Source organism: Berkeleyomyces rouxiae (genome assembly GCF_048999995.1).
Source record: "Berkeleyomyces rouxiae strain 22BRR77 chromosome Unknown BrBRR77_ptg000003l, whole genome shotgun sequence".
Lineage (NCBI taxonomy): Eukaryota > Fungi > Ascomycota > Sordariomycetes > Microascales > Ceratocystidaceae > Berkeleyomyces > Berkeleyomyces rouxiae.
The window spans coordinates 1,611,945-1,638,125 of NW_027396493.1; the positions used below are offsets into that span (position 1 = coordinate 1,611,945).

Consider the following 26,181-nt stretch of genomic DNA (forward strand, 5'->3'; position numbering starts at 1 on the left):
GAGCGAGTTTCTGCGGGCATTGTTTGACAATGGTTGCAGAGACTAGACAAGAAGACCTCAATGACTCGAGATAGCGTGACTACGTGGCTTTACTTTCAAGACATTTGCCCAAGGGCTCTGCCATCTCCTTGTCTGGCTGTTATCGGCATGGCTTTAGCCGACATTTGTGCCATGTCATACAAGTATATTGTAGACGCATCAAGAAGTTTGCGGCTAGTTTGTCAGGTAGGGAATGGAAAATCAAAAATATGCTAGTTAGTTACTTGGAATTGTGCGCCGTTATTCTAGCGATCCAACGCCGGCTCGCGCTTAGCCATGTGCAGTGACATGTCGTTATTCTTGGATGCTTGCCCAAGGACTTGTATCGATTGTTTCGTTTGCTTGGCGCCATGAGCTGACTATGATAAGAGGCCAAGAGAAGGAATTAATAGCTACTTGTGCAAGTGGTACGTATGCACTACATCGGGATGCTGGGCCTTGTTTAATTACATGGTCTCTAGTTTCTTCCAGAACAGGAGTAGTTGGATCCAAGAACAGACTTGGCTACATCCTGTAGATTGCATCAGTCGAGTAAATTGGGACGGCATCCCATGTGTGCAAATTCAGGTGCAAATAAGCTTGGAGAGTGAGGAATTGTGTGTTTCTGTAACGAAGAGAAGACGTGTAAACCTTTACCTGGGTATTGTCCCGATTTGTATGTCTGGCCTGCTTGATGCTGATTGGCCGTTTTGACAGAGGCAGAGTTCCCCATCCTTTATTCGGGCCGCGTCGCTCATTCCTTCCGATGGACGTCCAATTTCCAATGCTGAACTTGCAAGAAAGAGGGAAGAGGGCAATTGCAACCATTTGAATAGCTCCAAAGCTAAACTTGACAAGTGTTGCTGCGCTCTTGCCGTATTCGTCTGTATACAAATATAAGTCTCCCACCCTGCCCGAGCCTTCGCAGGAGACAATATTCCAACATAGTTAATTACCTATAATATGAAGGGGAGCTGCTTCTTGGCTGTTTGTTCTTCCTACTTTGTCCTTCTTCCTTCCAAATTCCTTTTTGGAGGCTTCATTCGATAATCTTCGTGCCAACATATTCTCCTCGCTTTCTCCCTATTCTTCTTTCTTTCCAAGCGTTCGTTGACTTCTCTCCCTTTCGACCTCTACCGCCAGTTCCATGCATCCTTGATTTTCCGACTACGCCTTGGATCGCATCTTGTTTTATCTACTGAGTTTCCATTGCTGGTTATTTTCTACATCTTGGCCTTTTTTTGCTGGCGATCTTGAAACGAAAATTCCGCCGTACACTTCGCTTCACTTTTTATTTTTCTTGTGGTGGCTTTTTGACACGTCCAATCCGCGCATATCGAGCCTCAAGTGCAAACTTCAACGATTCCCCTTTTCCCTTTTCTATAAATCGACAACTTCGGCAACCCAACAACCTTTGAACTCAACCTCCCTCGCTGTTTACTAACTTTTGACCCAATCGACAAATCTGCATCCGAAACAGCTGAAAACAAGACGACCGAATACTTGGACAGCTAAAAGCCTTATCTTTTCACCGCCCGTCGACATTATATTCGTATTATCTGCAAACCATTGCGCATTTGTTGATACGACCCGGTCACTAGCTCCATCACAACTCATGTCTCGATTCAGTTTAAAAGAGCTTCGCCGACGCTCGCGTCTGAGCTTCCGAACCGATAGCTCCAGTGAATCCCCCAGCAGCAATCGCGACGATAGCAACGGCAACAGTAGCCATGGCTCTTTGACTCCCCCTTCAATTGCTGGCAACGATTCCGACCCTGGTCTTGTGAGCAAGTCGCCATCTCCAAACCAAAACACCCAACCATCCTCTCCAGTTCAAAAACACAGCAACCGCCAAAGTGTTTCGGGAATGGCAGGACTTGGTGCCCCTTTCAACCAGAAAGGATCTCTTCCAGTCTCTCAGTATGCACCGCGTATAACAAACATTACTGAAGGCTCCTGGGTAAGTTTTACCCAACATGACTGATGCACACAAGTACGCCCTCAGAAGCCAGACGTGGGTGGAAGCAGAACCAATAAGCTAGCGCTTGGTCCCTTTGTTACACTACGTGTGTTTCCCATCGAAGTCTTGCCTTGTTTGACAGCAATATGGAAGACACAGGAAGGGAAAGGGAAGGGTGATAGATGTCACGACAGTCTGCCATGTGCTGGCTGCCGTGCTTTGCACACAGGCGAATAGCAGCCCAGCTCGAAAAAAGGGCTCATGGCAGCTTTCAAGAACCCAGCCACGGCTTTGTCTTTTAAACGGGTGGGACGGATGTAATCAAGCATATCATCCTAGGAAGTGGCAATTTGTGCTTTATTTGGATCAAGAATGCACAGATGGGGATCACAGATGGGCCTGTGCAACACCCCAATTGAAGCTTCATTGAGTAGTCGCTCATTAACTTCAACAAGCCAATAGTCCTCTTGTTATCCCCCCTCCTTTTATGGCCCAAAGAACGTTTCCAAGTTGTTTCCTCGTGTCATTTGGATGTTCATACACACCGCAAGCCTAAAGCTTCAAGAATACTAATACTGGATACATGATGAATAGGTATATCAAAAAGCCCTTCTTGTAAATGGTACTGTGGGTGAGTCCAAGTCCACGAACTTGGATGGAACCCTCACAGTTAGCCGACTTGATGACAGCTTCCCTTCAATTTCATGGCCCGTCACTAGTTCGACATTCAAGGCCTTGGTATATTTGCAACCGGGGCCAAACCGCCTCCGCTTCGAATTCTCGAGCCCGAAGCTTGCAAACAGCCAAACCTCCAATCCCATTCATACTAGTTATCTTACTCTACACATGATGCCACCCATTGGTGCGCCACCAGTACAATTGGCTATCCTTTTGGCCAGTGACTCCCCAGAGAAATTTGACTGTCCCCCCGAGCGTGCCAAAAAGGAAGGCAATGATCTTGACGCCGCAATCCGGAAATTCCGAATGTCTGCGTATCTTTGGCAGGCCTTTACCGCAGAACAGATGGTGCGCAATAGACTCGGTCGGCGGGTCTTCCGCTTTGATGAGGAGTGGATTCCTGGCTCTGCCAGTAGTCAAGACAAGGAAAATGGGACTATGAGGTCTGAAGCCCGTGTCCACGTTATCCGCTGTAACAAGACTACCGCAGAAATTCAAGACCTCAATATTGCCCAGCAACACCAGCCAGCTACTGACAAAGGCGCTCTATATGACATTGCTACACATGCTGTACGCGATTACTTTAAACCCGAAGCAGGACATAGACTTTATGTGTCTGTGCTCATTCTCGATTCGCATTGGGATACAGCTTCTAACGTGATCACGGGGCATGCTGCCCTTGGTGGCGCGAATGGTGATATGAACCTGGCGATTTTTGGTTCACACTGCCTGTACAGCTATCCATCATCGTTCGAAGAGGTTGTGCCGGCGTTTACCGACTGTACCCCCACAGACACGAGCTTTGTTGCCAATGATTGCAACGAAGCAGGCAGCGCTTGGGAGACAGCAAACATTGGAATTGGAGCCCACATGCACGAAACCGGCCATCTTCTAGGGTGCCCACACCAGGAAAGCGGTGTCATGCTGCGAGATTATGTCACGCTTAACCGAACATTCCTCACGCGTGAAGCATATAGCACTAGAACAAAATCCAAAGGCGGCATGGTCACACAGGTGGACGAGTGCACATGGCACCGGCTTGACTGTCTTCGTTTCCGAACGCACCCTTGCTTCAGGCTGCCACATGACCCGCCTTTACAGATAGATGGGAGTATCCAGGCATTTTCAGCTGAAGTCGGCAGCGTTGTGATATACGCTACCTCTGGAATAGCATTTGTTGAGATTCGGGTAGAGGGCGAGGAAATATGCCGGGCGTGGATTGAGTACCCCTTGGACCCAAACAGCGTCCAACGGCAAATCAGCATTTACGAAAACGATGTGCGCCTCAGACTACCCGAAAGTCATCGTCAAAAGAAGCTGTGCATCTCAGTCCACTCGGTCGGTGGTGGGTCGATGGAAATTACCAACTTTGAGCAAATGTGCTCGAAGTCGGCATATTTCAAGCTGGATACAGGCAAGATGGCGTCCCGCAGCCAGTATCTCGGCAGGTTTGATCAGGAGAAGAGCCAAGATGAAGTCTTTATCAGCTCCACCAAGCCTGATCGGGTGATGAGCAAAATGATTGTCTACTCTGGTCTGGCGGTAGATGGTCTGGAGTTTGTATATGACGATGCCTCGTCTCAACTCTTTGGGCAAAAAGGTGGCTCACCCCACATGTTTGAGTTTGGTAAGTCATTTTTTGCTGTTTACCTCTTTTGGTGTAGTGGGCGATCAACTAACAGCCTGGCTTTATAGACATCCGGCGCGGGGAATACATATCGGGCTTCCTGGTCCGATCCGGGGCATACATTGACGCAATACAGATCAAAACCAGCCTTGGGCGCAAGTCGGAACTGTACGGCAATGCCCACGGCGGGTCGGCACACTGTGTGATACCGCCGAGGGGCTACACAATTCGTGGTGTTTCAGGGTCTAGTGGTGGCTGGTTGGATAGCTTTTCTATTATTATATCGAAGTAGGCTTTCAGGTCGTGAGAGTAGCACTGCTGTAGACGGCAGGTTCGGTCCCGCTTCTCTCGTTTTCTTTCCGGACTCTGATTTTCTTCGCTCTCTAGTCGTGTTCGCGCTTTATTTGCCGGAGTGTTGGGTGGAGCCGGGCCATGAGTGTGTTGGGGGTTAAGGCGTCGAGGATGATATTATGCAGTTGATATAACATTGGCTTTGTTTCTCGTTGCGGTTAACTAGTTGTGTACCTAATATAGGCCATGTTTGCAGTTAGTACTTGATAGTATGCATTGTTTCTGATGGTCCAGGCAATCCGTAGGCCGAATAATCTGCCGATATTGACACCAACCCCCTCCCTCATTCGGGCTCCTATTGGCGGCGGCGGTGAGGCAGGAGCTAACGTGCAAAAAGCAGGCGCCGTTGAGATTTAGATTTGCTTTTTGGCTTGTGAAAGTGGAGCCACCGAGCTGCAGAAGGTGCGACAGTGACAGCGACAGAGACAAAACTAGCCAGGGTTATAGGGTTATAAGTAACTCACTAACTATCGTTTTCCTTGTGATTGGTGGTGGTGCTGTCAGATTAGCAGCAGAGAACAGCTTGGGGCGTGCCAGCTGGGACTGCGGGAAACTGCGATGCGATGTGGTGGGTAGTTGCTTCGAGCTATACATGCAGTTAGTGAGTCTAGCTAGGTTGGCCAATGGCAGTTGCATTTGTGCTCTCTGACGCTATAGTTGGCGATCAAACACCGCCAACCAGCCCGATTTTATCGGTTTGTGCAGTTGTCGAATCGAGCCGTCCTCTCTTTTCTCTCCTCCTTCCTCTCCTGGCTGGCTCTTGCTGTGCTCTCTTGTCCCATTCCCAATTTTTTTTTCTGTGCTTCCTTCCTCGATCCTTCAAAGCCGGCGTGCCTGCCTCTCCTCTTGAACTTTGGCTTGTCATCGTCTCCCTCCTCCAAGTCGAGTTGATTCCTGGTCTGGACGAACTGAGCCAGCCATTCTTTTTTTCTGCTCCCTCTTCTCTATCCCCATTCTTTTTTTTCTTTCTTCTTTGTTTAGTTCTGCCAGCAACCCCTCAACATTGTCCACGGCTCTCCTCTCCTGCTCTGCTCGGGTTGTCTCGGTGTCTCGACGATCCCTTCCACAGCTCGCTCAAAACCACCCACGCCCAAGCTAGCTAAGCTGCCAACTAGCCGATAAAGTACAAAGTACATACCGACCAGCCCAGCTCGGCTCAGCTCTGTTGTACATACGCAGCAGCGGCAAAAAAAATTACCACCGACGAAACATTGCCGCCCCCATCTAGCGAGAACATCTCCCTCCCATCGCATCAGGCACCGATCCGTCAACCTTGCCGTCGTATTCTCAACAAGAAAAACCAAAACGAGAAGACAAGAAAAAAACCCACCACATCTCCGCCTCGGCTCCACTCTGCTATCTTGCCTCGCCCCCGGCTCTCCGAGTCCCGCTCTCCAACTTCCGCCCGCTGGCTGCCCGCATCCGCACCCGCACCCGCGTCCACAGCTCTCCACGCATCTATAAACCATGTCAAAACGTCTTAGTGTCTCTAGCGGCAATGGAAACGCTGCAATCCCGGCTGCTGCTTCCAAGCCGCTGCTCCGTACGTCTCCATCTCGCACCCTGCTGCCCGCCCGCCCGCCTGCGCTCGCCGCCCGCCTGCGCTCGCCGCCCGCCTGCGCTCGCCGCCGACACTACATTGCGCTGCGTCGGGGCCAGAGGCTCGCGGCCACCGCTGATATCCCACTGTCGATGCTGACTTTTGCCCCGTGCTTTCGCCATCTAGCCCACAATGACAAGCAGCGTGTCCTGCTCTCTGCCGATACAGGCCATTTCTCCTTGATCCGCGCCATGCACCTCGCTGATCTGATCACCATGATGAACGGTGCGTTCTTCCCATGCCACGCCCGCCACACCTACTTCTTGCTGCTCTCCTCGTTCTCCTGACTGACTTTTCCTTCTTTTTTTGCTGCCCCGTAGGCTTCTGTGGCGTCATGTCCATCTTCACTTCGCTGCGCTACTGCCTCGGGAATCCGGCTGACCTCGGCGTCATGTACGTCGCCCTGGCTTTCCTCCCCTTTGGCCTGTTCTTTGACTTTCTCGACGGCCGCGTTGCGCGCTGGCGCAAGAAGAGCAGCCTGATGGGCCAAGAGCTTGACTCTCTCGCTGATCTTGTATGTATTTACGCTTGCGGAACTGCTGTTCTTTCCTTGCCCTCCGAGAGGGCTTTCTGCCAGAACCCCCTCCCGCCCTCCGAGAGGGCTTTCTGCCAGAACCCCCTCCCGCCCTCCCCCCGCTTTCGTCTCCCTCTTTGTCTGCCCTCCCCCATCGTTCCGCCTCCCTACGACTAACCAACCTCTGCCCTGCCCTGCAGATTTCCTTTGGCGTCGCGCCCGCCTCTGCCGCGCTCGCTCTCGGCTTCCGCTCAACCCTCGACACTGTCGCGCTCGCCTTTTTCGTGCTGTGCGGCCTCGCCCGCCTCGCCCGCTTCAACGTCACCGTCGCCCTGCTGCCCAAGGACGCCTCGGGCAAGAGCCGCTACTTCGAGGGCACTCCGATCCCCACCACGCTCGGCATCGATGCCATTCTCGCCTACTGGGTCTCCAAGAACTGGGTCCTGGCCGAGCTGCCCTGGGGCTTGTGGTTTGAGGGCTCGGCGCTCGAAGTGCATCCTGCCGTCATCATCTTTGTCATCCATGGATGCTTGATGACTTCACGGAGTATTCGGATACCTAAGCCTTGAAGAAACAAAAGATTGAACCCCCATTCCTCAACAAAGACAAAAAAACAAACAGGTCAACCCTACTCATGTATTTTTCTCTCTTCTCTTTTTTTTATAATATCTAGATATCCTGAAACAAGATTACAGGCTTCATTGTTGACAAGAGTGGGCGAGGAGATGTACGTCATACAATATCAAGAAAAAAACTTCAAAAACAAAGCAATATTTCAACAATAACAAAAAGAAACCTAGAATCATGGACAAGAGTAAAGTAATGCATCATATAAGAAGCAGTAGTGTTTTTTCTGTTTCACCTTGTTTTTGTTTTTCATTATTTTTTTTTCATTCATGCCAGCTCTGATTCCTAGCTCTACTAGTCACCCAAACCCGCCTTTTAAGCCGCCGCCTCAGCAGCAGGCTCCTCAGCCTTCTTCTCAGTCGGCTTGACGACGACGCCAGCAAAGGGGTTGTACATGCCGCGGTCCTGGCGCAGCTTGGCCAGCTTCTCGAGCGCCTCGTCAATGGACACAGGCTTGCCGCGGTCCTGGGCCGAGGTATCGTCGCGGTAGCGCACGTTGACCTGGCGGCCGCGCATCTCCTCGTCGCCGACAATGAAGATGAAGTTATACTGCGTCAGCTGGGCCTTGCGCACCTTTTTCTGCAGCGTCTCGCCCGACACGTCGACGTCGACAAAGGTCTTGGCCTGGTGGAAGATGTCGCGCACCTCTTCGGCGTACGGGATGAAGCCCTTGCCGACGGGAATCACCATGATTTGGCGCGGCGACAGCCAGAACGGCCACTTGCCGGCAAAGTGCTCGCACAGAATACCAGTGAAGCGCTGTCGGGGATGGGTGGGTAGTTAGCGGCTTTGGGGACTCCTTTTTTTGTGTGGACGTTGACGGGAGTTGCTTACCTCAATGGAGCCGGCCATGGCGCGATGGATCATGACGGGGCGGGCACAGCCAGGAGACAGGGCCTTGCGGAAAGCCCACTTCTTAGTCTCAACCTTCTTCTTGTCACCCTCAGCACCAGCAGCGTCGGCGGCATCGGTAGCAGCAGCAGCGGCGTCGGCGGGTGCGGGGACAGGCGTGACGATAGGCGCAACCTTCTCCTTGGCAGCCTTCTCGGCAGTGACGTCCTCGACCTTGGCGTCGGTGTGGTACTCCAGGTTGAAGTTCTGGGGGTTCATGAAATCCAGCCTGAAAATGGTTAGCTTGCGCTTCACCTAGTATTGGGGGGAGTTTCTTACTGGATGGTGGCAGTCTGCCAAGCACGCTTGAGAGCTATGGGATGGGTGGGTTATTAGTAACTGAAGAAACCAAGTTTCGGGCCGTATCTGACTTACAGTCATAGACCTGAATATCAATCTTGGGGCCGTAGAAAGCACCGTCGCCCTCGTTGAGGACCCAGGTGGAGTTCTGCTTGGTGCAGAACTCATCCAGAGCCTCCTTCAACATGGACTCAGCCCGGTCCCACTACAACGCATTAGTTACTGGACTTAACGATAGGCTGAGGATGGAAAACTTACAGTAGCAATCTCACCCAGGTACTTCTCGGGGCGAGTGCTCAGGTTCAGCTTGAAGGTGAAGCCAACTGGTAATGATTAGCAAACGGAACACGCCTGTATTAAGCAAACAGGCCAGGTCCACTTACGCAGGCCATACATGTCCGAGAAGAAGTCGAATAGCTCGGTAATCTCAGACTTGATCTGGTCCTCACGGCAGAAGATATGGGCATCATCCTGCTGGAAACGGCGCACACGGGTCAGACCACTCAGAGCACCAGAGGCCTCGTTACGGTGGAGAACACCGAAGTCGGCAACTCGCCACGGCAGTTCACGGTGACTGCGCTCACGGTGGCCGAACACTGTCTGTTGTTAGAGGCATGTATTGAGTAGTGGGAGAGGGAGATATAGTCATTAACTCACGAAGAGCGTGTGAGGGGCAGTTCATGGGCTTCAGGGCGAACTGGGTCTTGTCGACATCAACGACGAACATGTCGTCCTTGTAGTACTGCCAGTGGCCAGACTGTCTCCATAGATCAGAGTTGAACATGTTGGGAGTGATGACCTCCTCGTAGCCACGCTTCCAGTACTGGTCCTTGAGGTAGTTGAGCAGGGTGTTGTAGATTCTGGCACCATGGGGCAGCCAGAAAGCGGAACCAGGCGACCACTCGTGGAACAGGAACAGCTCCTGCTCTCTGCCGATCTTGCGGTGGTCACGCTTGGCAGCCTCTTCCAGGAACTTCTTGTGCTCAGTCATGCGCTTCTTGCTGTAGGGGTGTTAGCTAAAAAACTTGCAGTCGGGTTTCGGGTGATTGCCACGCACTCGGGGAAAGAAACACCGTAGACACGCTGCAGACTGTCGTTGGCCTGGTCACCCAGGAAATAAGAAGCCGAAGACTTCATCACGGCAAAGGCCTCAATGCGGGAGGTGTCTGTCTGTGTTAGTGATATGTGGATGTCTTTGGGGAGCTAGAGAGCACCTACCAACGACGTGCGGACCACGGCACAGATCGATCAGGGGACCGTTGCGGTAGACGGTAGTACGAGTACCTATGCTATGTGAGTCGGCTGGTATGTAGTAAAGAGTCATAGTGAAGCATACCATCGGCAATTTTGTCCTACATGAGTGATGTTAGTTTGTGCTTGGGTTTGGTCAGAATAGCCATGGAGCTTACCTTTATTATGTGCTGCTTGTACTTGTTGTACGCAAACTGAATCTGGTGTTAGCCAGCAACTCAACAACAGAATGTAACTGAGAATCAACCGCACCATTTCGAGCAGGTGTTCCTTGGACAGCTCCAGACGTTCAAACTTCTGCTTCTCCTTCACGATCGAGCCGACCAGAGTCTCGAGGGGCTTGAAATCGGCATCGGTGACGGCAGCGTTGTTGGGCAGAGCCATCTCGTAGTAGAAACCATTGTCGACGGGGGGACCAATGCACAGAGAGCAGCCGAACCGTCTCTCGCAGGCCTCTCCCAAGATATGGGCACTTGAGTGCCAGAAAACGAACTGGCCCCTAGGGAGACACAAGGTATAGTTAGCACTGGCGTTCTAGCAAGCCAAGCAGGGGCAGCACAGGGACATACTGCTCATCGTCAAAAGTCAGAAGCTCCAGCTTGCAGCTACGTTCCAGCGGGCGCTCCAGATCCCACAGCTTTTCCTTATCGCCGTCCAGGCGGGCAACAACGGTGCGCTTGAACAGCGAGTTGCTGATGCTCTTGGCGATCTCGGCCGGCGTGGTTTCCCAGGCCGTGCCCTCGCGCGACGAGCCATCAGGCATGGTGATGGTGATGGGCTCGCGAGGCTTGGCGGCGATTTCATCGTCGTATTCCTTCTTGAGGCGGTCGAACAAGGCCAGGCGGGAGGCCAGGAACTCGGGGGCCGGGTTCAGCTCGAGCGGGCCGGTCGCACCGCCAGCGGCACCAGACTTCTTGGGCTTCTTCTCAGTCTTCTTCTCAGTCTTCTTGGGGTTCGGGTTGTCGCCGCCCTTCACCGAGACCTTCTTGACGGCCTCGGTGACGGCATCAACGGCCTTTGCGGGGTCCATCTTCGCGGGAGCAGCAAAGCGTGGGTTGAGGAGGGGAAGGCGGGGTTTCCAGGGGAGGGGAGCGGGCGTTGGATGGAGTTGTTCTGACGATCAATGCAGACCAGCCAGCATAGAGTATAAAAAAAGGCGAGGAGCAGAGAAGGAGAAAGAGGAAGCTAAGCAGGTTTCAAGCGTAGCACCAGCCAAAGCAGCCAAAGACAAACCACAGGGAGGAAATGGGAGGATTGGTTCTATGGAGGATGCAAACCCCACCAAGAAAATATCAGAGTTGGGACTTGGGGCGCTGGCGGAGCCATTTGATCCATTTGTTAGCGGGTAGTACAGGCTGGCGGGCTGCTGTAGTTGTGACTCAGACGGCGAATCGTGCTGTAACTACTAGGAGCCCTAGTTGTGATAGGCACGTACAGGTTATAATGGTATAGTGCGGTTACTTGTATAATGCTACTGGTATCTGGCCGTACTGCTCTCCAACATGCAGCCAAAACGCATGTAAATGCAGACGCTGTTTTGTGCTGGAGCCAATGACTCTTGTCTGAAATCCGTGTACATGCATACAGCTGATGTTGAGACTTGCACAGGCGCCCGGGCCAAGCCAACGCTATCCCGATCGCCGAGACTTCTCTCGCCTGGCAGATCTGATGTGGCTGACAACCTCTGCGTGCTTTCCCATAAAAAAAAAGCCTAGCGTGATGGATGGGTTTTGTGTGGCTGCGTGATAGCAGCCTGTGGCGCTTATCCGACCAATGGCTGCCGCGCGATGGCTGGCGACGGCCCCACTCTCCACTGCCTTGGGAAAAAAAAACTTGCGACACCTTGGTCCGTTTTTTTGCTTTTCCTCTCTTCGTTGCTGAAGAAGTTGTTGAAGCGACGAATTTATCGCCCTTTTTCTTTTTTTTTGTTGTTGTACCTCGCCGAAACGATCGCAAGGCCTCGACGAACAGCTTGCGACAATCTCTGCGACCAAGTCTATACTCCGTTTCCGGCTTCCTTTTCTTCGTGTGGCTCCTAAGCTCTCTTCTATCCGACAATGTCTTTCAGAGGCGGTGGTCGCGGTGGTGGTCGTGGTGGTGGTCGTGGTGGTAAGAATCGAGTCCAGCTCGTCTCCCCCCCGGCGTGAATATCTCGCATCTTGCGGCATTTGCGCTGGCATTGAGGCTTTCGTGCTTTCCTAGGCGTTTTTGCTAACAGCGTTTTGCTTCAGGTCGCGGTGGCGGTGGTTTCCAGCGCCGTGAGGAGGGTCCTCCCGCCTCAGTCATTGGTACGTTTAACTCCTGCTGGCTGGCTTGACCAAAGATAGTCTTGCCTTGTGCTCTAATAAAACGCGCTGCTAACCTAAACTTCTTCCTCTACTGTAGAGATGGGTACCTTCCTCCATGCTTGCGAGGACGAGATGGTCTGCGAGTCCACCAACCCCAAGGTCCCTCAGTTCAACGCCCAGATGTTCCTCGAGAACAAGACTTCCATTGGCAAGATCGACGAGATTCTCGGCCCCATCAACCAGGTCTACTTCACCATCCGCCCTACCGAGGGCATCAAGGCCACCTCCTTCAAGGCCGGCGACAAGTTCTACATCTCCACCGAGAAGCTGCTGCCCATGGAGCGCTTCCTTCCCAAGCCCAAGCCCCTCGCTGGTCTGCCCAAGGTCAAGAAGCCCTCGCGTGGCGGCGCTGGTGGCCGTGGTGGTGGTCGCGGTGGCTTTGGCGGCGGCCGCGGCGGTGCTGGTCGCGGCGGCTTCGGCGGTCGTGGTGGCTCCCGCGGCGGCTTTGGCGGCGGCCGTGGCGGCAGCGGCTTCGGTGGCCGCGGTGGTGCTCCCCGTGGTGGTGGTGGCTTCTCCAGAGGTGGCGGTGGCGGTCGTGGTCGTGGCGGCTTCAGCCGCGGTGGCCGGTAAACCTGCCTACTCTGTTGCTCGCATGCTCGCTTGCTCGCTTCAGGCACCTCTCGCTTCATCTCGGCCTTTGCTTAAAACTCTGCAACCCCCCCCCCCCCCCCCCCACTACCTTTTTCTTTTCCTCTTTCCGCCATGCTTAAAACGAGCGTTGCTGATGCGTCGGCTGGGGCCCCTGATGGTTTCCATCACTGAAGCCGTCATAGGCGTGACTGAAGAAACCGCAAGCCGAAACATGTGAGAGGTAGTGGGAAGCAAGCCGGTACATGGAGTTTGACGATGTGTACGGATGGATGGTGTTAGTTTCTTTGTCCTTTTTGTCTTCTACTGTTCTATTGCACTACCTGGGTTATGGCGTTTTTTTAAATGGCTTCACTACATATTCTGACCTCATCGCATCTCCACTTGTCCTCTTGATTTTCACCTTGCATGCACCTGGCTTTCTCCCATCAACACCGCTGGTCCTGTATGCGAACAGCTTGGCCAACTATAGATGTTCATCTTGTAGTTATGTGGAACCCTAATGGAATTTCTGACCCTAAATATGAACATGTTGTACTTTAACAACGAAGAGTCTTTATCGACATGCAATTATGCCAAATAAGTTTGAGTCGTTTGAATCATGACTTGCTTTTGATCTGTCTTATTTCCAAGTCCCTCTGTTTAGACCTGCCCTTTAATTGCACCAAACGCGAACCGCCTTATCCTTTCCACCGCTACCAACCTTCTTGCCATCCGGACTCCAGTCGACAGCGTACACTTCGTCCTGGTGACCCGGCAGATCGGCTGCCATCTTGTGAGACGCCATTGACCACACTTTGAGAGTACAATCGCGTGACGCCGTAACCAAGAGCCGCGAGTCGGCAGAGAAAGAACACTGGAAGACGGGCGCCACATGGCCACGCAGGGTGTTGATGAACTTGCCGTCTCTAAATAGGTAGGGCGTGGTTAGTACGTTGCTTCTTTTTAAATTAAAAGGGCATTTCCCATGTGTACTCTATGAAGAGGAACAGGGAAACGTAGGGAGAGGGGGTGCTTTAGCTTACCTTGCGCTCCATAACTTCGTGTGGTTGTCCCAGCCAGCACTGGCGATCGTGTTTCCATCAGGGGAGAACGTCACATGGTTCACCTGCTTCTGATGGCCCAGCATTCTAGCCACCGGCTTTGTGCCTTGTGACGGGTCCCACAGGTACATGGTGAAGTCGTCACTGGCAGACACTAGTCTCTCCGTTATCTTGCCTCTGAATCTAGCCGCACGCTCAAATCTGTCCTTTGCCTTTTCCTTGCGCTCTGCCGCCGACACCGGCGTCGGCGTGTGGTCAAAGAACGACGTGCGCAGCACAAACTCCGTCGACAGTGCCAGATGGTTGACCCAGTGGGCGTGCGAGTTGAGCGTGTGCACCAGAGTCCCCTTGGCCACGTCCCACACCTTGACCGTCTTGTCGTGGCTGGCGCTGTACACCAAGTTCGTGCCGCCCCAGCGCACGCAGCTGACACTACCCTTGTGACCCGAAAGCACGTGCTCGGTGCGCCCGCTGTTGACCACCCACACGCGGATCGTAGCGTCCTTGCTAGCGCTGGCCAGGCGCGGGCCCTCGTCGTCGCTCCACAGGTGGTACGGCTGCCACGCGGTGCTGGTCACCCATTTGGCGTGGCCGGTTAGCGGCTTGGTCGTCTTGGGCTTGCCCGTCTTGGGGTCCCACACGCGCACGCTCTTGTCCATGCTGCCGGTTGCCAGCTGCTCGCCGTCGGCCGACCAGGCCACGCACAGCACCCAGCCATCGTGGCCGGCCAGCGTCCACTTGGGCGTGCCGGTCTCGGTATCCCATATCCGCGCTGTCTTGTCGCCAGATCCAGTTGCCATGCGACTGCTCGTGGCGGGGCTGAACTGTGCACAGAGAATCGCTTCGCCGTGGCCGGGAATGCGGTGTGACATGCGCGTCACAGACTGGACTTTGAAGACGGCCTGCGGCTCGGCACCAAGCGTGATGGTAGTTTCGAATGGGTTGGCAATGCCATGGCTTTGGAGGAGGGCCAAAAGGTCCTCGGGGTATGTGTCGACGATGACATCGGAGTCGGGGATGTGTACGCGGAACTTGTACGGAAGAAACTCTTCACGGTCCTGTTGCTAACTGTCAATGAGTGTACTATGGCACCTGCCTGGCATGTAGAGTCTCTCTCTTACTCGTCCTAGTAATGTGTTGAGAAGCAGTGAGATGTTCTTCTCGCTCGCGTCGGCCAGAGGAACTTCAATGACCTCTGCAAGCTGCTGGCCTTCAGAATCTACAAAGCGCGCCTTGAAAGAGCCAATGTCCTTGCTTGTGCTAGCGGTGACATCTTGCTGGTTAGTCGTGCGCTCGAGATGCTCTCTGCGCTGCCGCTTGGACGGCGGGGGCAGAACGGTAGACATGGTGGCTTGGTGTTTGTTTTGGTTCGTTGGTTGGATCGGAAATGATGTATATAATAAATAAGATCGGGAGAAAAATAACACGTCCCACTTAACCAGAGCGACAAAAACTGACAGCTTCTCTAAGAAATCAAAAAAACAAAATCCTCAAAGCTTACGGCTGCAATGTGTGTTTCCAGTGTTCTTGTCGTAGACTGCCTCGATTTTTTTTTTGACGTGGGGCACACTTGGCGATAAGATAAAGAGTTAACATGGGTGTTTGTGCAACCCGACTTCACAAGTGGGGCTGACCTATTTGTGGATGTACTTTCGTGGTGCAATATAACTACTTTGGAATGCAGAAAACTTGGATATTTGTCTTATAAAACCGAACGTTCCATCATTTAGACTGCCTGCGTCTACTGCTCCAGGCCGTTGGTGCTCTCACTCGATACGTTGGCACTATCAACAAACAACCCCATAGCACTACTAGTCTCATCATCTACCTCTATACATTCGTGGTGTGAGAGCTCTTCCATGCGGTTGATGAACTCTTCCTGCAATCGCTCCAAATACGCCCACAGTTTAGCGTTGTCCATTTTCGAGTTAACCACGTGCTTGAGGCTTTCAAACAAGTTCATGACTAAGCGTCGTCGAGCAATTATTTGCGTTCTTTCCGCGCTTTGCTTAGACGCTTCGCGCCGTGCTTGCAAGTCTTGCAAAACCGCTTCTGCAAATTGAATAAAGCGCGGTGGGAACCCCATTGCCTTGGCTAAGCGTAGACCATAATGCTCATTGTCAACAACGCCAGACTCAACTTTGTACAACATCGTCGTCTTTGGGGCACTCCCCGTCTCGTCTGATGTATGGGTTGCCAGATGTAGATTGAGAACTCCTGGCTGGTCTTGAAGTGCCTCTCCTATACACAACGATGTTAGAGCACAGTTTTTTGAGAAGATTTTCAACCGTCAATTGTAGACTTGCCGAGTTCAAGAAAGTGGGTGGTAAACCAGACCCTAGCTTTGCTCTTAATGAGCGATTCAGCCATGGCCACTGCAATAGCCAAGCCGTCTCTTGTGCTTGTGCCACGACCAAGCTCATCAATGATCGCCATGCTGTTTTCATCGACATTCCTAGAGCGAAGTAAGTATGTTGATCAAGGCACATGATACCCAGCTATTATGATGTCTACTTACCTCAAAATGAAGGCCATCTCTCGCATCTCAATGGAAAAGGTTGACATGTTTGCTTCAATGCTATCATCTGTAGATACACGTGCAAACATGCTGTGAATAACTGGAAATGAGGCATACTCTGCAGGAATAAAACATCCTATCTGAGCCATGATTTGGAAAAGAGCAACCGATCGAATATAGGTGCTTTTCCCGCTCATGTTACACCCAGTGACAATCTGAAAGTGGTAGTCCTCGCTGGAGTAAAAGTCATTCGGAACAAATTGGCTGATAGACTAGAATACTGTTAGTTGTACAATATAGGGTCATGGAGGGGCCTGAAGACTTTATACTTACAACATCCATCAGCGGGTGTCGGGCTGATTTCAAAGCAAGGGTTCCGTTGATTTCGGGCTTGACATAGTCCCTCACCGTGACTAATTGAGCAAAGGATGCAATCATGTCGAGAAGAGCGATTGACTCACTGACCCTAAAGAGATGCGGAACATGTGTGCGAATAAAGTCAAGAATTTCCTGTATGACGGCATCGCTTTGGATGATAACTTCCTGCTCTGAATCCTTGACTCTTTGGTTAAGTTTTACTAGAAGGAGAGTCTGGCACTGGACGAACTTGCGTTTCTTGACACAATTTATCAAGCCCTCGGGCATTGGTCTATTTTCAAACTCTTCTGCTCGGATTTGCAGCCAATACTTTCGACCGGGATCGTACTTGAGCTGCGAGTTGATACCAAGGACACCTAAGATAATCAGTACCCGATACTTCAATAGTGATGAGAAAAATGTTTGAGAGGAATCAACTCACTGTTTAGCTCTTCAAAATGGCTATGAATATCTGCCTGGCCTTCTTTGAAAGTCTTTCTGGCAACATCAAGAAGACCGTTGACGCCACTCTAAATGAAGGTGTATTAATATTTCATCCCGCATGTGTCTTGAAAATAGAATTGGGTTTACCTTGACAGCAAAGGTGCGTTGATTTCTCAACTCAACTGGAGCTTTGGCGTATGTCACATCTGGTTCGATAGACTCAAGAATTCTAGAAATAATAGGCAGCGTAATATCCGGACGGCATAAATCACGGACTTTTGTCAACAACGGGCTTTTCGCAGGTGACAATGCCATGTGAATGGTGGGAACAGACTCCAGAAACTGTTTGATCATGAGAACTTGATTTAAAGCTTGCTCTGATTCGTACAGGGACACCTTTGTCGTTACGAAGACCAGTTTTGTCAGGATCTTTTCAATGTCGAGAAACTTTCGCAGTGCTGACGACATCCTGTGAGTACTTGAGAGTTCCGAGGAAGATCAAGATTTAGATGAACATACCCTGTCGGATATCCTTAAACATTGCCTCGTTGGTAGTAAGCTCAGACAGCGCATCGTACCGGGGAATCAGGAAGGCATCTCGAAGTGTTGATGGCTGGAGGATATTACTGCGTAGAATCCGAGCCCCCATCGGAGTCTGTGTGTGGTTCAGCAATCCGTAAAGACTGTTTTTCGACCGCGGCTCACGAAGATTCCGAATAAGCTCTAGAGATTGGACAGCTGAAATATCAATCATCATGGTATCCTCTGATGGCTGGTACTTGATACGGAGGGAATGGGGGGTGACGCGAACAGAATATTCATTCTCCAAGTATTTCATAGCCTGTTTTATATTAGCAAGAGAACATGATGATGCTTTCTGTATTAATCTTACTGCGGCAAAGGAGCAAATGGCATAAAAGTTGCCCTGTAAAGCAACCTTGATAGCTTCAGCATCTTCTCTGAAAGCTAATGTCTGGATGTATTCCAGGCCTGCGGCTTCATTCCACATTGATCTGTCGCCAGAAACCAATTTGGAGCCCACAATATGCTCCTCTAGTAGAGAATACAATGTAGACTTGTGGTTTGGCAAGCAATATGTTGTACAAACAAGGATATAAGAAGGCTCATGCATTCGGAGCTTGTGAATTGTCTTGACGTAGAACTGGTTATCGCAAATCTGGCTCATTGACACCTCACCAGTCGAGACATTGATGAAGCAGATACCAACAGCGGGAGCCACTCCCCGAGCTTCGCTCAGTGCACAGATGAGATTCTCAGACTCATCGTTGCCGATAACCGAGCTTGCTCTAGACTTGCGACCTGAGGTCGTGCTGAGGCCACGGGACGACATGCTGGTTGGTGGCCGAGATTGACGGGAGCCGGTACTATATTGGGACTGGGGTAGAGCATGTTGGGATACAGAGGAGGAAGGCCGAAGGGAGGTTACTCCAGGTGTGATGGCGCGCTTTTGATTCCAGCTCGGCATCTGACTGATGGACGACTCGGCGCTCGGGGAGCCCAAGCCCCGGAACCCACCGACGGAGCTGTGAAGATGACTCTGAGCCGTGGGCGGCCGTGACGACGGAAGGCTATAACGCTCCATTGAGGATCGGGCTTAATACCAAGCAACCTTCCAGGCACGTTGTAGGAGCGCTGAGAAGAAGGATCTCAGGAGAAGTAATTCATAAAATTTTCACATCTTGGGCACACAGTTCCCACAGAGGCAACTACCTCCTACACGCTTGTAATACGGAAGATGATGGAAGAGAAAAGGACGACGGCCGACGACGTTTTTGATTATAGTTGAGAGCAGAGAAACTGGTGTCTAGACTTGGAGACAAAAATGGACTGCAACCTTGGGGGGTCATGGTCAATAATCACCAACAACCGCAACACAATGAGAGAATAAAGGAAGGCCACATGGTACAAGAGAATGATTCAAACGCCACCACAAAGTATCCCGAGGCTCCTAGACCAAAGCCGTTACTCGAAGAAATGAAACGAAAGAAGAAAGAAAATAAGATACAAAACAATGAAGAGCCCAAATGCCATTTTAAAGCCTGTCCGCACCCATACAAACTATCCAAGAAACCCAACCGTACATAACTAGACCGGAAAAGAAAAGAGACCGATATGAAAAGGGAAATACGAAAAAAAAAAAAAGCTACTTCATCCCGACCGCGAGGTCACAATCTCCGGTTATGCTTTTGTAAAAAGAAAAGGAAAAAGGCAAAGAAAACAATGGTATGGACATGAGAGACTGGAATACTACTGGCCAGGACCGGCCGTGCGGTTTCCTCTAGGCCTACGCGACGGACCAGTGTAATGCCGGAAGTTGTTTCGTGATGACGGCGCTGGCGGTGGTACCGGCGTGGGCACCGCAGCTTGTGGCACCTGCAGTTGGAACTGGTGTTGGAGGAAGTCCGGGGGTAGATGGATTCCCGGTTGTTGGGCTTGGGCATGAGCCTGGGCAGCCTGAACTTGAGCTTGGACTTGGGCCTGGGCTTGGGCTTGGGCTTGAGCCTGGGCCTGAGCCTGGGCTTGGGCTTGTGCAACCTGGGCAGCCTGAACTTGGGCCTGTGCCTGGGCCTGGGCTTGGGCCTGGGCTTGGGCTTGGGCTTGGGCTTGGGCTTGGGCTTGGGCTTGGGCGTGAGCCTGTGATTGTCTGAAGAGTTGTTGTTGTTGCTGCTGCTGCTGGGCTTGGACCTGGGCTTGCTGTTGCAGCTGTGCTTGTTGTGCAGATTGTGCCTGTGATGCAGCGGCATTCCCCATGACCGAGCTTGGCCCGCCTGTTGACGTTCCGCCGACACTGGCGCTCAAAGGAACGACCTGCGTTCCGGTAGACGGTTTCTCGGCGCTGAGCCTGCTGGGTTGGTTTCTGCTCTCGTCGCTTTGGCGATGCCGGCGTTCCTGTTGCTCCTGGCGTAAATAGCGCTGTGAGTCTTCATTTTCGACGGCGTAGATGGCAGCGATGCGCAACTGGAGCTGGGCAAGCGCGTTTAGGCGATCCGGCTTGCCAAGCTTACGGAACTCGTTCTTGAATTGATGAAAGGTGTCTCCCGACAGCTTAAGAACAGCCTGTGATACGCCGGCGACAGCAAGAGCGGCATTTGTTTCGACGTCGGGAGCACCGGCCGTGGAGACTGGTCCGGCCAAGGTGACGAGATCCGAGCTGGATCCAGTTCCGGTGGAGGCGACATTTGGGGGCGGCAGTGAGGCCACCGTATTCGAGAGGGTAGCGCTAGGCGGCAGGGCGATGATGTCTGATTGATCGGCGATGCCACTTGCAGCAGCAGCTAGAGAGTCGGCGGGAGATGAGTCAGCAACAACGACATGCAAGATAAAGAGTGGTGGGATAAAGCGGGGGAGAGAATCGGGCTAGGCACACACCGTCAGCGACAAGTTCCCCAGCTGCGTCTGGCTCACTTGCGCCCGGAGTTGGGGGTTCCGGTGTTCCGGGCTCGTGATTGTGCTGATCACAAATCACCGTCAGCACCCAGCCGCCCATCATTTTGCGGTTGACGGCCTTGGCCTTCCACGGACAGTCGGTCTTCTTGGTGCTTGTCCGGTGTTTAGTCGCCAGGCACTTGTACGGGCGGCCGCCGCGGTCGCAGACCAGATCGCATCGGACCATTTCGTTCCCGGGCACATCAGCGCCGCCAATCTTGCCGCGGTGCGAGCGCGCCTTGACAACCTTGTAGCCCTCGCTCTGCATGCGCGCGCTCAACTCGCTGAAGAGTTCCTCATACGACTTGTATATGCCCGTCAGCGGTGCATTGATCGACTCTAGGATGCCGAACATGGTGGAGGAGAGTCGCAGGCGCTGGATTACATAAGGGACGGACAGCGTTGGTCGCAAAGGAAACGGTTGTCGGGGGAGGGGTGTTTCTTTTTTTCGGAGGGGGTTCCGAGGGCTGGAATGTTGAGAGGTGGCGATCAAAGAAGACGCGATGCGCTGCGGTGGAGAATGCGCCAAAGTTTAGCGACGTGACGTGTTTGGCAAGAAATCAGTAGTAATGTTGATGAATTCGGGGCTTTCTGGCAAACGCGCTGATCGGAGCATAGATATAAAGTGGTGTTTCTGGGCAGATTCCCAGGGCAAAAATAAAATAAAATAAAATAAAAGAGCAGTGGAAAGTTCCGTCTCACCAACAAAAAAAAGACAAGAAAATCACCTTCGGGGAAAGCGTGTAGTGATCGTCAAGTCATGTACCCACCGGCTTGATCCAGATGGCAGAGACGAGATGACGTGCAAATCAAGAGTCCAGAGTGGCGTGGCAGTGTCGAAAATATGGCGTAGCGTGTCGTCGTGCCAGGCGTGCAGAAACCGAGCCCACGCGTAAAGAGCCTCGCATTCAAGTCCACACTGCCCAGGGCTTCTTTTTGAAGCTCCAGAGCCGTCGCACAAGAGGGAAGCTTTACAGTCAATCTCTCAGTCAGTCAGGCTGACTTGACGGTATTGTTCGGCGGCACACAATAGCAATGTGATGGGACATGGAACACGGTGGCTTGCGACGTGTGGATTTGCAGGCAACCCGGTGCAAAACAAGAGGCGAGAGGATAGTTTTTTTTTTTTTTTTTTTTTTTGATTTTTCGCGTTTGATTGCCACGTGCTGATCATGTTGTTAGGGTTACGTATAGACCCAATACTGTGACCACAATCCTCACCCATACATACACACACATAGAAGCACAACCAATGAATACAAGCAAATAATGTTTACTAGTCTATATATCTGCCATGATTCGCACCAATTATACAACAGCTCCCCACTCTCCTACCACCTGCTATCTCTTGGATCCATACGGCCGCGGCTCCCGTCTTGGCGCCGAGCTTGCTTCATTGTCTGGATGGTAGGGCGGCCGGGGCGGCGGAGCCGGCGGGGAAGCAGAAGGAAGGTCTGGGCCATCGGGCAATCCAGACGCCCGCTTGTAGTAGTCCCGGTCCCCACCGACGCTCGGGTCAGCACGACTCTTGCTCCGGCTCACGGGGACATTGGGATCAACATCGGCCTCGTTGTAGTAGTAAGCGGCGCTGTCACGATGCGACGAGCGCTGGGGCGTGGCAGCCTGCTGCTGCTGCGCTCTTTGTGCTGCGGCCTGCTGCTCCATGGCAAGCTTCTGCTGCTGCTGGATGGCAATGTTCTTTGTCGCCTCCATTTCGCGAAGCCGGCGCTGGTTGGTTGCGATAATGTCCTCGTCGCTACGCGCGGGGGGCGGGCTTGGCGCTGCGACGGCTGCTGGGCGTCGGCGGATGGCGCTATCATCGGCAGAATCCTCGCCATAATCATCTTCATAGGCCGCGCGCAGGTCACTACGCATCGCTAGGTTGGCGCAGAGTGCCTTGGCCTCCTCGATAGCCTGCTTCTGTTTCTTAAGCGTGACGCGGCGGTCGCGCGTCTGCTTGTTCTCGGCAGCAATGGCCTCGACGACAGTGTTGGTCATTTGGAGGATTTTGACGGGGTTGAATAGGCGGAGTAGACCGAGAATGAGGTAACGCTCAGCCACTTGTGTGATGACATTGCGAATAAAAATGCGAGCGGTGCAGTCATAGTAGATCAGCATCTTCTCTAGAACCTCTTCGGCCTCGGTGTATGTCTGGCCCTCCTGGGTTGCCTGGTGGCGCCACTTTTTGAGGCGCTCTTCGTACTCTGGATCAAAGGGCTGGATCTCCAACTCCATGTCCTCAGTCAGGCGCACCAATTCTTTCTCCGCCTGTTGAATTAGCTCACCCATCATAGGCTCCAGATAGTGCTCGCGCAGAGGTGCATGCATGCGCGAAGGCCAAACATAGTCAATGATTCCTGAAAGAAACTCGTTGCAAATGACGACGATATTGTCCTTGAACTCGGTCGAAATTGTGGGCCAGTTTTCGGCATAGTCCTGGAAGAGAATGTAGGGGGCACGTGGGTTAGAGTCCATAGGAAGCTCGGTACCGCGGACCTGTGCCAGGAGCGGCTCAACATGAGTGCGGGCAAACTCCTTCTTGGAGTTAGAGCCCAGTCCATTCAGAGTAGAGTCAGCGCCTGCAGCTCCCGTAGCGTCACCAAACTTGACCTTGCGAGCACTATCCCGGAACCGGCGTGCAAATCGCTCGCTCTCTTCGCGCACACGGGCACGAAGCCGCTGGGAAGGCGTTCCCTTTGAGATTGCCTGGCGGGGGAAAAACTTTTCGCCGGGGGGGTTCTTGTAGTTTCCGTTGATAGCTGGTGTGACAAGATTGTTGGAGGTGGAAAAGAGCTCGCCCATCTCCAGCTTCATCTCCTCGACGGTATCCTTGCCCTCGCCAAGCTGCTTGAGTTCATGGTCGCAGCGGCCCAGAGCATCTTGAATCTGCTTGCGCAGGCTTGGAATGTGGCGGCCAATGTGCTTTTGCAACTGGGAGCTGAGTTTCTGGCGAAGAGCGCCGACGCCGCGCATGGATTCAGGCAGAGTGCTCCATTTGCCACGGCTAAAAAAGTCATCCTCGCGCATTTGGCGCTCCGAGGGACTCGGCCAAGGTTCGCCGTTTTGGGGAGGACCGGGATTCAGCAAGACATACCATCCCAGCTTGAAGTGGTTCTCGGTATCTTGGTTCATTACCAGCTCAATGAACTTGTCCTCAAGGCCGATACCCTCGGTGAGGTCGGGCTTGGTGAGCACACCAATAGATCGTGAGCCAGAGGGGTCAAACTGGCGGGCTTTTCTGAGAATGGGGGCTTGGACGTAGTCATTGTTTCCGCCGATGACGGCAAGAATAATGGTGCGCGAGCTCTTCATGTAGCGGTCCGAAAGAGCCTCGATTGTGCGAATATCAGACTCGGACTGATCCCGATTAGCGACCCTGACCAGGCCGGGAAGATCAACCAGGGTCAGGAGAGGCATATCCGGGCCACGCTTTTCCACCACGAGGATATCGCGGGCGGCAAAGCGGCCAGGAATGCCGCGCGGGGCAATGAGATCGCCGGCGTCGCGCATCATGGAGTCAAATGAGGTGTTTTCATGGACATGGCCGCCAAACTGCAGCAGGCGCATCTGCTCGCTCTGGGGCCGGTTGCGGTCGGGGATGATGGAGACTTTGAGGGCGGATTCCTTGGACCGGCGCATGCGGATCTCGGTGGCGAAGCGTGTGCAGGCGCCGGAGTCGCGGGGAAACGGCGTGCCAGTTAGGGCCTCCAGGACGGAGCTTTTGCCGGCCGATTGGTCTCCGACCACGACGATCTGGGGGAGCTTGACATTGTCGAGCTGAGCAAACTGGAGCTTGTCGATGAGCTCGAGGAGGCCGCGCTGGTCGTCGGCCAGGCCCTGGGTGTTGAGAGTTGAATCGATGATCCTCGTCATGATGGGGGGGGGGCCTTTTTCCAAGTGCAGCAGTGAAGCCTGGGTGGGAAGAATATCGATGGTCTATGCGATACGGCGGCAGTGGGAAAGGAGATAAAAGTCTAAAAAAAGAATAACTAACAATGTAGAAAAGAGAAAAAGACTGTTGCCAGAAACAGCGCGGGGGCGGCGTTTATAAATGTCAAAGGGATGAAAAAAGAAACGGGAAAATAATGACAGCGAGGCTTCGGGGCCGCAGCTTCTTAAGTAGGCGGGCGGAGCTTCTTTCTGTGGATGCTTGGCACACTCTGTGGGTTTGGCTGCCTCAAAATCGGCGATGGAGGCAGAGGCAGCATCGAGCGTTGGGCCAAGGATCGGGCGTTATCAAAGACAGAAAAAGCATGATTGCGGCAGCCTAAAGAAACCCAAGCCCGCACACGACGTTAGTTGTGCCATTGACGGAGGATCTAGAGGCGGCAGAGGAGCCTGTTTCTACGCTTTGAGCTTTGTTCCGGGGGGCTCTTGTGCTAGTTGAGTTGTCCCGTCCCGACTAAGCCTCTGTGATGGCGTCAACCCGTGATCCTTTGACATGTGACGACTACAAGCACTCGTGGAGTCTAATTCGGGTGCCTATGATAGTGCAAGGCGTTCACATTCCATCGCTTCACTACTGCGCGTATTGTGCTTGAGGCAACCTATGTATAACCCTGTATCTCTAACCCTAATATGCTCTATCATCATGCCTCTTGGGCTGCGACCGGCTGCGTGAGCCCTTTCTGGCACGGCCTGCCATGCATAAAGTCTACGAGATTCCGGAAAGTGCACTCTGCAATCTCCTCCATGGCCTCTTCTGTAAAGAAGGCCTGGTGGCCGCTTATCAGCACATTGTGAAAGGTTGTCAGGCGCATGAGATCATCGTCATCAATCACGCGGTCCGAGTGGTCGTTGTAGAACAAGGAGCCCTCGCCCTCGTATACATCCAGCGCCAGGCCGCCAAGATGGCCGCGCTTCAGAGCCGCGATGACAGCCTTTGTGTGAATCAGCCCGCCCCGCGATGTGTTGACCAGCATTGCGCCCTCCTTCATGATGGCGAGCGACTGGTCGTTGATGATGTGCTTGGTCGCCGCGCCCAGCGGACAGTGCAGACTCACGATATCCGACTGAGCCAGCAGCCTGTTGAGCGGCAGATACGTGCCATAGCGGAGAAACGCCGGGTTCTGTGTTGGGTCAAAGGCTACCATGCGGCAGCCAAAGCCGTGCATGATGCGGGCAAAGGCCAGGCCGATGCGGCCGATGCCGACGACGCCGACCGTCTTGCCGTGCAGAGTCTTGCCCATCAGGCCGCCGAGCGAAAAGTTGCCCTCGCGCACGCGGTTGTAGGCACGGTGCGTGTTGCGGTTCAGCGTCTGGATCAGCGCCACGGCGAACTCGGCCACGGCTTCGGGCGAGTAGCTCGGCACGTGCGCCACAAAGATGCCCAGCCGCGACGCCGCCTCGAGGTCCACGTTGTTGTGGCCAGCACAGCGCAGCAGAATGGCGCGCACGCCGTAGCCGTAGAGCTCTCGGAGCACCTCGGCATTGACAATGTCGTTGACAAAGACACAGATGGCATCGGCGTCAAAGGCAAGAGAGACGGTGCTTGGCCCCAGCGACGTCTCAAAGTAGTCGACCGTCACGCTGGCAAGCTCGTTTTCCTTTTCGGCAGAGAGCGCTGCCTCAAAGTAAGTCTTGTCGTAGGTCTTGGAGCTGAAGAGGACGAGCTTCATG

The 26,181-nt window shown here is 53.0% G+C and overlaps 9 protein-coding genes across 9 annotated transcripts; 3 read left to right on the top strand and 6 right to left on the bottom strand.

Moving 5' to 3' along the window:
- Window positions 1-1,633: 1,633 nt before the first annotated feature.
- Window positions 1,634-4,575, top strand: BROUX77_003623 (uncharacterized protein; the record flags this gene model as incomplete). The annotated part of the gene is made up of 3 exons (XM_073748295.1): window positions 1,634-1,978; window positions 2,573-4,283; window positions 4,352-4,575. The coding sequence occupies 3 exons, from the start codon at window positions 1,634-1,636 to the stop codon at window positions 4,573-4,575; spliced, it is 2,280 nt and encodes a 759-aa protein (XP_073606048.1).
- A 1,526-nt stretch (window positions 4,576-6,101) lies between these two features.
- On the top strand, window positions 6,102-7,317 carry BROUX77_003624 (uncharacterized protein; the record flags this gene model as incomplete). Its single annotated transcript, XM_073748296.1, has 3 exons — window positions 6,102-6,459; window positions 6,555-6,748; window positions 6,949-7,317. 3 exons carry the CDS (start codon window positions 6,102-6,104, stop codon window positions 7,315-7,317), a joined length of 921 nt encoding a protein of 306 aa, XP_073606049.1.
- A 373-nt stretch (window positions 7,318-7,690) lies between these two features.
- BROUX77_003625 (uncharacterized protein) lies at window positions 7,691-10,847 on the bottom strand (the record flags this gene model as incomplete). The annotated part of the gene is made up of 13 exons (XM_073748297.1): window positions 7,691-8,134; window positions 8,210-8,495; window positions 8,546-8,579; window positions 8,642-8,771; window positions 8,825-8,889; window positions 8,950-9,162; window positions 9,224-9,567; window positions 9,624-9,732; window positions 9,785-9,850; window positions 9,903-9,918; window positions 9,976-10,011; window positions 10,070-10,316; window positions 10,387-10,847. The coding sequence occupies 13 exons, from the start codon at window positions 10,845-10,847 to the stop codon at window positions 7,691-7,693; spliced, it is 2,451 nt and encodes an 816-aa protein (XP_073606050.1).
- A 1,027-nt stretch (window positions 10,848-11,874) lies between these two features.
- BROUX77_003626 (uncharacterized protein) lies at window positions 11,875-12,735 on the top strand (the record flags this gene model as incomplete). Its single annotated transcript, XM_073748298.1, has 3 exons — window positions 11,875-11,926; window positions 12,049-12,105; window positions 12,203-12,735. 3 exons carry the CDS (start codon window positions 11,875-11,877, stop codon window positions 12,733-12,735), a joined length of 642 nt encoding a protein of 213 aa, XP_073606051.1.
- A 673-nt stretch (window positions 12,736-13,408) lies between these two features.
- BROUX77_003627 (uncharacterized protein) lies at window positions 13,409-15,142 on the bottom strand (the record flags this gene model as incomplete). Its single annotated transcript, XM_073748299.1, has 3 exons — window positions 13,409-13,661; window positions 13,779-14,854; window positions 14,918-15,142. The coding sequence occupies 3 exons, from the start codon at window positions 15,140-15,142 to the stop codon at window positions 13,409-13,411; spliced, it is 1,554 nt and encodes a 517-aa protein (XP_073606052.1).
- A 395-nt stretch (window positions 15,143-15,537) lies between these two features.
- On the bottom strand, window positions 15,538-18,718 carry BROUX77_003628 (uncharacterized protein; the record flags this gene model as incomplete). Its single annotated transcript, XM_073748301.1, has 8 exons — window positions 15,538-16,037; window positions 16,103-16,251; window positions 16,315-16,586; window positions 16,648-17,048; window positions 17,114-17,201; window positions 17,263-17,573; window positions 17,635-17,956; window positions 18,008-18,718. 8 exons carry the CDS (start codon window positions 18,716-18,718, stop codon window positions 15,538-15,540), a joined length of 2,754 nt encoding a protein of 917 aa, XP_073606053.1.
- Window positions 18,719-19,383: 665 nt separating this feature from the next.
- BROUX77_003629 (uncharacterized protein) lies at window positions 19,384-20,917 on the bottom strand (the record flags this gene model as incomplete). The annotated part of the gene is made up of 2 exons (XM_073748302.1): window positions 19,384-20,411; window positions 20,506-20,917. 2 exons carry the CDS (start codon window positions 20,915-20,917, stop codon window positions 19,384-19,386), a joined length of 1,440 nt encoding a protein of 479 aa, XP_073606054.1.
- Window positions 20,918-21,903: 986 nt separating this feature from the next.
- BROUX77_003630 (uncharacterized protein) lies at window positions 21,904-24,435 on the bottom strand (the record flags this gene model as incomplete). The annotated part of the gene is made up of 1 exon (XM_073748303.1): window positions 21,904-24,435. One exon carries the CDS (start codon window positions 24,433-24,435, stop codon window positions 21,904-21,906), a length of 2,532 nt encoding a protein of 843 aa, XP_073606055.1.
- A 716-nt stretch (window positions 24,436-25,151) lies between these two features.
- BROUX77_003631 (uncharacterized protein) lies at window positions 25,152-26,180 on the bottom strand (the record flags this gene model as incomplete). The annotated part of the gene is made up of 1 exon (XM_073748304.1): window positions 25,152-26,180. One exon carries the CDS (start codon window positions 26,178-26,180, stop codon window positions 25,152-25,154), a length of 1,029 nt encoding a protein of 342 aa, XP_073606056.1.
- Between the last annotated feature and the right edge of the window lies 1 nt (window position 26,181).